General features: G+C 47.0%; 1 protein-coding gene across 1 annotated transcript in view; it reads left to right on the forward strand.

The window, feature by feature from the left end:
* The window catches only part of LOC123754672 (nascent polypeptide-associated complex subunit alpha, muscle-specific form-like), a 123,548-nt gene that overhangs the window by 8,122 nt on the left and 102,984 nt on the right, over positions 1-12,442 (forward strand). The window contains exons 2-3 of the mRNA XM_069326594.1: positions 9,342-9,390; positions 9,660-9,794. Coding sequence (XP_069182695.1) covers positions 9,342-9,390; positions 9,660-9,794 — 184 coding nt within the window. The remainder of the gene's footprint in view (positions 1-9,341; positions 9,391-9,659; positions 9,795-12,442) is intronic.

Raw genomic sequence — 12,442 nt, forward strand, 5'->3', positions numbered from 1 at the left:
TCCCCCCAGAAAACCAGCGTTGAATGTAATGAAACGCCATTTTCTGGGTGAGACCTGGAGGCTCCCCGGCAACCCTCTCTCCCTCCGGTCGGCGTTTTTCGCGTGTTTTGACATCCAGCCTCAGAACTGATGGGTGGATAGCCGGCGTGGGAGGTCTGGGGCTCCCCGTTCCCCCTCCCGGGGAGGGGGGAGCTGCGCAGACAGCGGTGACGTATGACGTCATACTAGTTTCCTCGTTTTCTGTTGAAGAGTTCTATCCACTAGTTCGGCTTAGGTAGCAATTTTCACCAGAATAGGGGTTTGTTTTGGAATGCTTACCTTTCTGGATGCTTGACCCGGTCGATGGCAGACATAGAATGCTTCCAACCACACGGGGGTTTCTATAGGCCATTGCTCCCCTTGCCTCTCTGAGGGGGCCAGGTTCTGGCTCGTGGTCCCCGGTAGGCCCTAGAACTCCATACACATGACTGATGCCAAAGTCTGACATTAGCATATCAGCCGGTAAAGCTCCGGGGAGCCTCCGGGTCTCACCCAGAAAATGGCGTTTCATTACATTCAACGCTGGTTTTTTATATATACCTAGAAGTGGTACCACCACTGGTGCAAGTGTAGGGACCCATAGCCCCAGAGAAGAAAATAAAGAGTACTCAGAGAAGACCTTGTGGATCCTCACTGAACACTTTGATATTTTCTTCTCTACAACCCCTATTCTTTTGGTATGTGTGTATATACATTTAACTTTATTTGAAAATTTAATTACACAAAATGGGTTACAACATTAGTTACATGCAAGGTACAAGGCTACTTGTCACAAATTGTAGAGCTCCTTCAGCTCCTCAGATTACCTGGTTGATACCTGCTTGATGGGGTTCTGGGAGTTCTTCTACTCCCCAAGCCCGGCCCGAGGCCAGACTTGACTTGTGAGAGTTTGGTCTACCAGGCTGTTGCTTGGAGCGGCCCGCAGGCCCACATACCCACCACAGCCCGGTTGGTCCGGCACTCCTTGAAGGAAACAATCTAGTTTCCTCTTGAAGATGTCCACGGTTGTTCCTGTAATATTTCTGATGCTCGCTGGTAGGACGTTGAACAACCGTGGGCCTCTGATGTTCATACAGTGTTCTCTGATCGTGCCCATGGCACCTCTGCTCTTCACTGGTTCTATTCGGAATTTTCTTCCATGTCGTTCACTCCAGTACGTTGATATTTTACTGTGCAGATTTGGGACCTGTCCCTCCAGTATTTTCCATGTGTATATTATTTGGTATCTCTCTCGTCTTCTTTCTAGTGAGTACATTTGGAGAGCTTTGAGTCGATCCCAATAATTTAGATGCTTTATCTCGTCTATGTGTGCTGTATATGTTCTCTGTATTCCCTCAGTTTCAGCAATCTCTCCTGCTCTGAAGGGGAAAGTGAGTACTGAGCAGTACTCAAGACGAGACAACACAAGTGATTTGAAGAGTACAACCATTGTGATGGGATCTCTGAACTTGAAGGTTCTCGTAATCCATCCTATCATTTTTCTGGCTGATGCAATACTTGGTTATGCTCCCTAAACGTTAGGTCGTCGGACATCATTATTCCCAAATCCTTGACATGCTGTTTTCCTACTATGGGCAGATTCGATTGTGTTTTGTACCCTGTATTATGTTTAAGATCCTCATTTTTGCTGTATCTGAGTACTGTACCTGGAATTTATCACCGTTAAACATCATGTTATTTTCTGCTGCCCAATCGAAAACTTGGTAATATCTGTTTGTAGTTTATCAATGTCTTCAGCAGAGGTAATTTTCATGCTAATTTTTGTATCATCTGCAAAGGATGACACGAAGCTGTGACTTGTGCTTTTGTCTATATCTGATATGAGAATAAGGAACAGCAGTGGTGCAAGGACTGTACCTTAAGGTACAGAGCTTTTAACTGCGCTCAAACTCGATTTTACTTGATTGACTGTTACTCTTTGTGTTCTGTTCGACAGGAAATTGAGTATCCAATGTCCTACTTTACCAGTTATACCCATTGACCTCATTTTGTGTGCAATCACTCCATGGTCACATTTGTCGAATGCCTTTGCAAAATCTGTGTACACGACAAATGCATTATGTTTTTCCTCTAATGCCTCAGTGATTTTGTCATAGTGGTCAAGTAGCTGTGAGAGGCACGATCTTCCTGCTCTAAATCCATGTTGGCCTAGATTGTGGAGGTCATTGGTTTCCATGAATCTAGTGACCTGACTCCTGATCACTCTCTCAAATACTTTTATTATGTGGGACGTTAGTGCAACTGGTCTATAATTCTTTGCCAATGCTTTGCTACCACCCTTGTGTAGAGGGGAAATGTCTGCTGCTTTAAGCGCATCTGGTATCACCCCTGTGTCCAAGCTCTTCCTCCACACTATACTGAGTGCCTGTGCTACTGGCACTTTGCATTTCTTTATAAATATTGAATTCCATGAGTCTGGACCTGGGGCTGAGTGCATGGGCATATTGTCAATTTCTCTTTCAAAATCTGCCACGCTCATGTTGATATCAGTTATATTTACAGGTGTTTGAGTATCATCATGAAGAAATTGTCCGAATCTTCCACTTTCATGCTGAGTATCGGAGTGCTAAACATGTCCTCATATTGCTTTTTTAGGATTTCACTAATTTCTTTGTCATTCTCAGTGTATGAACCTTCACTAATACGAATAGGTCCAATACTGGCAGTGGTTTTCGCTTTTGACTTAGCATATGTGAAGAAATATTTTGGGTTTATCTTTATTTCTTGAATTGCTTCTGTTCTAGTTGCCTTTCTTTAGTCTGATAGGAATGCTTCAGTCTGTTCGATTTCTTCAATCTCCCTGTTTAAATTATTTCTTCTCTGTATGGAGAGTCGTGTCTGCTTAAGCATTTCCGTTAATTTCTTCCTCCTTTTGTAATGTCATCTGCGTTCTCTTTCTACATTGGACCTCTTTCTGGCTTTCCTCAAAGGAACATGTTTCAGACAGACTTCATATGCTTCAGAAGTCAGTTTTTCTATTCCTTGTGTAGGATTTTTATTTCTTAGAACATTTTCCCATTGAATGTTTGTACAGTAAGTTCCCTGTTTATTTTCTCCCAGTCTATCCTCTTATTATTAAAATTGAATTTATTGAATAGCCCTTCTCGCTTGTTGTTTCTCTTGGGCCTACTGCCCAAGTAGTAGCCACGCTAAGGCGCTGAAAGAGAAACTGCCAGCTCTAGGGTCTCTAGTTGTTCCAATTAGCTTGGACCCCAACTCCAGAAAACAGCACTTTTACCTAGGCACCAAGTGTGTCTGAGGCAATGGGGACAAAATTGTAGTGGTGCTCAAGGTCTCTGTATTTACATGACTTGACTGCTTTCTGGTGATTGGCAGCACCTCCTGCCTGTGTAGCACTGAAGTCAACATACGTGTTGGCTAAAGTTGAAACGCAAGTGTAGTCCCACACGAACTGTCTACAATTCTTCCAGGAGGTTCACCGTGGTTACGTCTGGGCGACCGACAGGCTCATCAGAGTTGCAGGACATTAGGTAACAGGGTTCTCTCTCTGCTGGACAACCAGCTGTGGTAAGCTTCTCTTAATGTTGTTAACCTCGCCGTGTCTTGCATGCCATCCTCCTGTCGTTTGGCAGAGAAGGCAATGCCGTCCGTACCTGTCGGCCACTGCCTCGCCGCAAATACACCTGTATTTGGTGTGGATTGGGGCAGCGAGGCGGAGAGCCACGGCAATTAGGAGGGCCTGCGGTGTGAGACAGGTGCCGGTTGCTGACATTGGGGTTACTGATAGGAAGTCACCTGCATGGGGGAGCTGCTACAGCTCTAAGTCAGGCAGTGTCATGTGATGTTGTCGTAGCTTCTAGCAAAGTTGCAGCTTCTTGGTTGGCAATGGGGCGTTTCCAGCTGGATTGTTTATGGGTTTCAGAAGGCGGTGGTTGGGGTGCTGGTCCTGCAAAAGAGACCCATTTGTTTGTGCAGTCTGTGAGGCTGGGATCATGTACCCCTGCCTGTTGAACTAGGTGCTCAGGTAGGATTTCCTTCACCAAGTTGTCAGACGCCACTGAAGAGGACAGGAACGTTGGTACAGCAATTTGTGTTGCTGTGCGCATGTTAAGGCTCCCAAATCTGACAGGAAGGGAGGCCTGTTTCCACTGTGAGTCACTGAAAGAAAGGTTGAGGGATTTTTCTAGCATTGATTTCTGCAAGCTGTCGTACTCTTCTAATCTAATATTGTTGAAAGATGGCGAACATCTTAGAAAGTAGGTCAGCCTGGGGGAGGGACAAGCATCTGGTGATGAGGTAAAGTGCATCATGAGCATCAATGTCGTCAATCCTCTCGTTCATCCTCTTCAGGTCAATGATCTTCTTACCAAGGACCTCGTCGATGGCATTCCCTCCAAGAGGAGCACCTAGGAATGTACTGTCCTCAGGGTTGGTTGTATGAATATCAGGCAAAACAACCTTTATTTGCTTTATTATGTGCTGGTTGGTGGAGGTTATTTCGCACTTGGAAGAGTTCATGGTGAGGCCTAGACTTGCTCCTTGCTCCTGAATTATTCTTATGTCATCCAAGAGTGAGGCTGGGGAGCCGGCCAGAGTACCATCGTCCATAAACCAAATATTGAGCACACTGGACAGGTTATCGGTGACTTCCTTGATAACTAGGCAGAAGAGAAAAGGAGGAAGGGGGGGTCACCCTGTTGGACACCTTCTTGCGATTCAATTTCATGTTCCCCGAATAGCAGAGTTAGTCTTGCTATTAGTAGCGTGAGTTTACAAACGGGTAGAGGGAAGGAAAAAGGCAATGAACTGCACTGAGTACTGCATCCCTTCTAACCAGATTGAAAGCATTTTTGAAGTCCAGTTTTATCAAGGCTTTTTCTTCCGTAATGTTGGCAATGTAGGCTCTAGTTGCATGAGCCGCTGCTTCACACCCGTGGGGAATGCCAAACCCAAGCTGTTTTGGCTTCAGCATGTCGGCTGCTGCCTGACTAACTGTTCTAGCAGCAGCCTTAGCGACGAGGCGCCGGAGTGAATTGCCCACAGCTATTGGTCTGATTCCTCCATCTTTTTTCCTCAGGGCACAGAGGGTAGCACGAAAAAAGAGAGGCCGTATGGTCTCTGGTTTGTTGCCAACTAGAAATGTGTTGGAGAATCTAGTTAGTTCCACCAGGAGGCCCTGTGCAATGTCTCCCAGTGCAGGGGTGAGCATTTGTTTGATGTGGTTGGGTCTTAATCCTGTGAACCCACCTGCTGATCCTGATGGGAAGGATAAAGCTGCTTTATCCTTCCACGGATTCGAGCACACACAGGGGTTCTGCTCTGGTGACACCGACTAGGGGAATACTGTCGTTACGAGGCGCTCTGGGTGGGTGTTTTTCTCTCAGGGCTTGTGCTGTATCGGCATCCCTGGTGGCAACTGTGTCTTCACTGGTGATGATTCTGATTGCCCCTATTGTGTTGCCTTCTTCTATTTTCTTGCTGACTGTTGCTCTGATTTTGGATGCCTTTGTTCTGCTGTTGATACCTTTCCTGCGGGGGGTATCAATCAACCAATCAACCAGGGTGTTTTTGGCACGGGTGAGGAGGGGTGCCCAGTTGTTCTTTCTAGGAAAACTATTTATAGCCATTTGCAGGTGATGAATCACAATAACGTGGCTAAAGTATGTTGACCAATGGTCCAGGATGGACCGAAACGTCGTTGTCCCTTCACCTTCTAGTGTGTGGTCTGGTCAATATTTATAGCCATAATGACTGAGGAAGCTAGTGATTTGTCTCTCCTTGCAGGGACAGCTAGGCATATGTTTCCAAACAGGAGAAGATTGCACCATGCTTGAATGGTTCCAGGGGAGTCATTAACCTTTTTCAAGAGGCTGGATAGTTTGGCTGCCACTTGGGGGTGGGCAGCTTTGGGGATGTGCTGCAAGGTTCCAACTGATGTTGCTTTGATGGCTTCTAGTAGGTTCTCAGTCGAAATGAAGCTGTTGGAGGTGTTTTCCCTGACTGCTTGTGTGGGGCCCTGATTGGTACTCTTTTTGGGAGGGCGCCACATACCCAGACAATCGGTTCCGTTGTGAGCCTGCTTGTGCACATCCCTGTTACGCTTGAGTTTCCACACCATGTCACATACTTGGCATATGCTGTACCTGTCGTCGATTGATGGCTCCTCTTGGCTGAGAGAAGCCTGGCTGTCAGTCGTGACCTGCGACATTGGAAGGCGCTGGGCGGATGCTGGGCGGGCACTGGGCAGGCTCTGGGTGGGCGCTAGGTGGATGCTGGGCAGGTGCTGGGCGGGCATAGCCTGGGGGTAGACACAGGGAGGTAGCAGTTGGGTGGGGGTGGGGGGGGGGGAGACTGGCACCTCTTGACTCGTGGGTTGGGTGACGGTACACACTTCAGGGTATGGGGGAGGGGTTACTCTAACATATTATATAAAATTGTATCAGTTAACCTTATCTCCTTGACAAGTTTGAGGATGATATTAGGGCTTGGCAGCAGTAGATCTGCCTGAGGTTATTCCAAGTCAAATTTCATTATATCCTGTACTGTACAGTGCTTAATGCTGTCACTGTAAATTTTATTGCTGTGAAAAGTGTTAAATAGTGAAAACTTCCTTTCAGTTGTCCTGCACCTAACAAGTTTTGAATCATTTATTATTACATACAGAAGAGCCCCTTGATCCTAAATAATTGGGACTGGACCCCTTTTGTTATATCCAGATTTAAGTTAAGGAGCCTCAGTTACTTCCTAGCAACTACTGGGTCCACTAAGACAAATTCTGCCTTCCAGGTTCTAATGCTCAGTTTACCCAACATGACCATTAACAGTTTAAATAATCTGACCACATAGTTTGGGAAGGGAGCTTTAGAGATGAAGCCTCACCTCTGAATCCCACTCGAGCCTGGCACTCTCTGTGAGCTGAGGGCAACTTGATGATCACAGATTAGTCTGAAACTATATAATGAGTAATATGATTAATTAGACTATTGGTTACTGATTAATTAGGGAGTAATAAGTAATTTAACAAATTTCTCATTCTTATTGATGTAACAATCTGAAATGTCACCATTGATCACTGAGGTCACCACTGTAACATTTGCCACAAACACTACTGCTACCATTGTAACGTTTGACAATCAAGTACTGCTGTTATCGTACAACTAGGGTAACACTCATTGTAATGACTGCTATTACAGTGGTACCTCGGAATGCGATTGTCCCTGTATGCGAGGTTTTCGGAAGGCGAGGTGTATTTACTCCAAAAATTTGTCTCGGAAGGCGATGGTTACTTCGGGAGGCGAGTTTGGACGCGAGTTTGTTGATACGCGTACAGCCGACCTAGCGCGTTCGTCGCCCCTCCGCCCCGCCGCCCCTCAGTTTATTATTGTCTCGCGCTCAGTGACTACCCCCACATCAATTCTTCTCGCGGATTTTCAGTGTTTTGTTGGATTTTTGATGATTTGTCTATACAATTTGTTATTATATATCTCACCATGGGTCCCAAGAAAGCCAGTGGTAAGGATAAAGGCCAGAAAGCTCATGTGAGGATGACAATAGAGGAGAAACAAGAGATCATTCGGAAGCATGAGAACGGTACACGTGTTGTTGAACTTTGTAGGCAGTACAACAAAGCCACATCAACAATATGCACTATACTTAAGAAGAAAAATAAGATTATGGGTGCTAAAGTGGCAAAAGGAGTAAGAACATTAACGGCACAAAGACCACAAATACTTGAAGAAGTGGAAAAGTTGTTATTAATTTGGATACACGACAAGGAGTTGAGGGGTGATAGTGTTTCGGAGGCCATTATTTGTGAGAAAGCCAGGGTGTTGCACGAAGACCTTCTAAAGAATACCCCTGCAACGAGTGATGCAGATAAGAAAGAGTTTAAGGCAAGCAGGGGCTGGTTTGAAAAATTTAGAAAGAGAAGTGGTATCCATAGTGTTACAAGGCATGGGGTTATGTGATGTGATTATGGAAGGGGACTCCCCTTCCAAACAGTAACTCCTCTCCTCCTCCCCCCTCCTCACCATCTTCCATACGCCTACAGCACTCGACAGCAAGGTAAGTAATAACTGGAACACAGTTTTGTAGGTTTATTTAGATGAATTAGGTAAATTAGGTATAAAAATTTAGTTTGATGTGGGGTTTTTGGGGTAGTCAGGAACGGATTAATTCATTTCCCTTTATTTCTTATGGGGAAATTAACTTCGGAATGCGAGTTTTCGGAAGGCGAGGCGTCTCCAGGAACGGATTAAACTCTTATTCTGAGGTATGCCTGTACTTGTAACCCTTTAGGCTATAATAAATGCATTGATATAATCCCAAACAACTGGAAGCGTTTGCCCTCCCAGCAGAAAAATTATTCGGTTATTAGGGGAGGGGGAGAGTTGACGAAGGTGTTAAAGATATCTTGACAATTTTTACAGACCAGGTGAAAAATAAGGCTACTCACAAAACAAATAAAGGCCACCTCCTGGAACTTTTAACCACTGCACTGTGCATAGCACCTTGAGGCGCTAGATCGGGGGCGCACAGAGCACCTCAGGGTGCTTGTAAGTATAGCGTATGATTCAAAACTGGTGCGTGGTGACCTGGGTATGAAATGGATGCCTGAGGCTTCCAGTGATCGTCTGCCATTTTGAAAAAAAAAATCCCACCATGTCCCATGACCGTTGGGAGCATCAGTTTCAAGGTAGCAACCATATCTGACGCATCATCTTCGAGCTCCCGGTCCATGGTCATCTGTAAACATATGCATATGATGGACATATTCTATGATGATGGACTGATTACTAATGATTGAGACTACAGTCCAGATAAAGACCTAACCCGGGTCCAACATGAGTGATGGGGAGAATACAGGTGGACGATGGCGAGTGTGTGTGTGTGTACAGTACATGTGCCTTGCCCGCCCTTCTATGCCGCCCTGGGTCAACACCACTTGATGTACCATTACCATGTATATCACCTGACATGAGTTTACTCGGTGATATTACATGTGATGAGTCATTTTCGGGGTTCAGTGACATAAGTTCAGATACAAGCACTGTTGACGAACTGAGTGCAAGTGGCTGTGGTGTTATTAGCCTTAGGCGGGGTTTTGCTGCTGCAACAACATGAGGAGGCAAACGCCAGTGTGTCACGTGGCCTGAGGACAATGATGACAGTGTACCCTTAACATCAGGTGTTCGTGGTAGGCCTATAGTAGGCTGAAAAGCCTCATCTCCTGACATACCCATACGCAGCTGTACCACAAGACGTCGGAGCCGTTGGTGTTGGCACCAAAACACGGGTGTACTTGTGTGGCAGGATTGTGAGAATTTTCTCACAAATTCCAGCATCTGATGATACTGATGTTGGTGTGACACCCTTATTTCCCTATACTGGGTAATGATATGCTTGAAATTAATTATTTTATGGTATATTTCGATCAGCCATTCATGTACCATCTCATTACAGAGATGAACAGATACACTCTGGAACTCATTGATTCTAGAATTTTACCTGCCTCTCGATTGACATGTTGGAAAGAACGACTGTTGAGGAAATGTATGTGATTTGTAGCGTTGTGTATGATGATGAGGCATGCAGATAGACACCGTGATCCAGGATTATTGGAATAAAGACAGCCTTGTTTCAACCCCCTTGTTCAACAGGTACATGTCATGTGATAGGTTCCTGCAGCTTCTCAGGTGCCTGCACTTTGAGAACAATGCTATTGAAGACAGACACGACAGATCGTTGAAAGTGCGGAAGGTATTTAATGATTTGAGAGGAAAGTTCAGTGAAAGGTGAGCATTTAACCACTGTGCTGCTGGTGCAGCACAGTGGTTAAATGAGCGTATGGATGCTGCTGCTAACGAGGCTATCCACACTTGTTTCATTTCCCACAAAGGTGTTCCTTATTTCGACTTCTACCCAGTTATTCAATCCTCAATCCGTGCTTGTTGGCAGGATCGATAGTCTTCTGTTACTGGTAACAAACTGCGTGCTCTTAAGGGGTAGCATGTCCCCATGGCCTTCCTCCTACCACCATAACTGGCGGTGGAAAACAGCTCTGGCGAGGTTACGTATTGGCCATAAGCACTTAACTCACGGACACTTAATGGCGCGCCGCCCTGCTCATTATTGTCCAAACTGCATTGTCCCTCTTATGGTCGTGCATATCCTTGTTGAATGTCCTGACTTCCAGGACGAGTGTGTGTCTTGCTTCTTGACTGTCCCTCGCAGTCACCTGTCCCTTGATAGAATCCTCGGTGAATCGGATACCTTTGATATCATTCGCCTTATGCAATTTTGTTCTTGTATTGGTATCGTTAGTGATATTTAGTGCCTTTTGAATATCCTGCAACTTTGATGGTGCTACATAACCTGCCCGGCTTAGTGCCTTTGTTTTGATAATTTCTTACTTCACTTGAAGAAAGAAAATACTGACCTATACTGCTTAGCATTTCATATGAAAGCACAGAATGCTACAGAAAAAGTGGCAAACAAGAAAATGACTTTGGGGGAAAGTCAGTTCATTTTCTGGGGGAGCCTCTTCGGCTCCCTGGAGCTTACTAGGCTGATATGCTAATGTCAGACTTTGTCATCAGTCATGTGTATGGAGTTCTGTGGACCTACCGGGGACCACAAGCCAGAACCTGGCCCCTCCCCCCCTCAAGAGAGGCAAGGGAAGCAATGGCCTATAGAAACCCCCGTGTGGTTGGAAGCATTCTGTGTCTGCCATCGACCGGGTCAGGCACCCAGAAAGGTAAGCATCCCAAAACAAACCCCTATTCTGGTGAAATTATTGCTACCTCAAGTCGAACAAGTGGATAGAACTTCCCTAAAAGAAACAAGCAAACGATCATGACGTCACACGTCGCCATGCCACTGTCTGCGCAGCTCCCCCTTTCCTAGGAGGGAAGAAGGGGTAGCCCCAGACCCTTAATGCCGGCTGTCCATCAGTTCTCAGGCTGATGCTAGAGGCAGAGGTCGTATGCTTGGCTCCAGAGTTTTCCAGCACTACTTTGCGTGTGGTGGCTGTCTTCCAGGGGTGCGAGAGTCAGGAGTTATTCTTTAGTACTCACGCTGCATGCGCCTAGGGTTTTCATCTCTAGGTACCTAGTAAGTACTGCCCTTAGGGCTTTGGGCCACCTTCCACAAGTTCCTTGGGACCTGCCTCTGCTAGGCCGTCTGACTGCTCGGTTTTTCGGCTACCCTTTTGGTGCTTGGGGGTTTTGTCTTCCTTGTTTACCTTAGGATAAGAGACAGTTTGCACTGGTGGGGCGCAGGGTGCTGCGTAGCTTGTTGTCACCATTCACGGCGGTTGGCTCTGCTCCTTGGGGTACGTTGTCCTCTTGCGGGGTTTTGTTTTTCTCTTTGTGCCTTGTGGGGGTCTACCTTGCTTCACCCCTTATTGTGCCTGACCTGTGCACGGTTCTCTCCAGTGGTGCCCTCTGCTAGGTCCCCCGTGAGTGTACACGTCATTGGGGGTTCAGCTTTTAGATTGTTGTTTGGAAGTTGTGGGCACCGGTTAGGAGTACCCTGCCTGGGATTACCTTGTCACGAGTCCTCTTATAGTAAGCGCTCGGGACCCTGGAAATCCCCAAGAGAGCGAGTGGGTCTGATGGATGTGACCCCAGAGTCCCCCCTCGCTTCATGCGAGTTTGAGGGTTGCTCGGTCCCCTTGACTCAGGGTGACCCTCAAGGTTTTTGCCTCCGTCGTGCTGCCTATTGGGTCGGTGATACTTCGACTCTTGAGTCCTGTGAGTTCTACTGCTTGCTAGTGACTCAATTTACCCAGTCCAATGATCTTTTTGCGGGTACAGGCAGCACAGGCGTTGCATGTGCGGTTTAGGTTGTTGCAATGCGCTAGGTTGGTTGCTCATCCGAATGCCCCAAGGCTGCCCCGTTTTGTTTATAGGGACCCGGACTTGGGGGTGGGGATCGCTTCGACCTTGGTTCAGTCCACGCCCTCTTGTCCTTCCCCTTCTGTGGTTTGTTCTGGCTCCCCCCTCCTGCTTCCAGCTTCAAAACGTCTGAGGGTTTCGGAGTCGGGGCAGGGTTTAGATGGCCTTGAGTGTCAGGCGGTCTTGGGGGATGCCCCTTCCAGTGTGGCAACGGAGGCCTTCGAGTGCGATCTCCCTGCCGAAGCCTCTGGGTCTGACCAGTGGGTTCCCTTCTGTTAGGCTTACTCGACTGCGCCAGCCTCTTCTTTAGGGGCCCGGTGCTCTGGGGGATAACTTGGCCCCGGGTCCTGAGGAGGGGGATCCTGGGGCTGGGGAGGGGCTGACTAGGGGGCCTTGGGGTCCCGTTGTACCCCGCCTGAGTTTTTCTACCCTCGTAGTGGGGCTTATTGTTACGCGGAGTGGGGTTCTCTTTTCCCCCCCTCTGCGTACGACTTGGATTTGGTGTCTGCCCCTCCCTGGGTTCGGTTCCGTGTCCCCTCGGGGGC

This window comes from Procambarus clarkii, chromosome 18 (genome assembly GCF_040958095.1).
Source record: "Procambarus clarkii isolate CNS0578487 chromosome 18, FALCON_Pclarkii_2.0, whole genome shotgun sequence".
Lineage (NCBI taxonomy): Eukaryota > Metazoa > Arthropoda > Malacostraca > Decapoda > Cambaridae > Procambarus > Procambarus clarkii.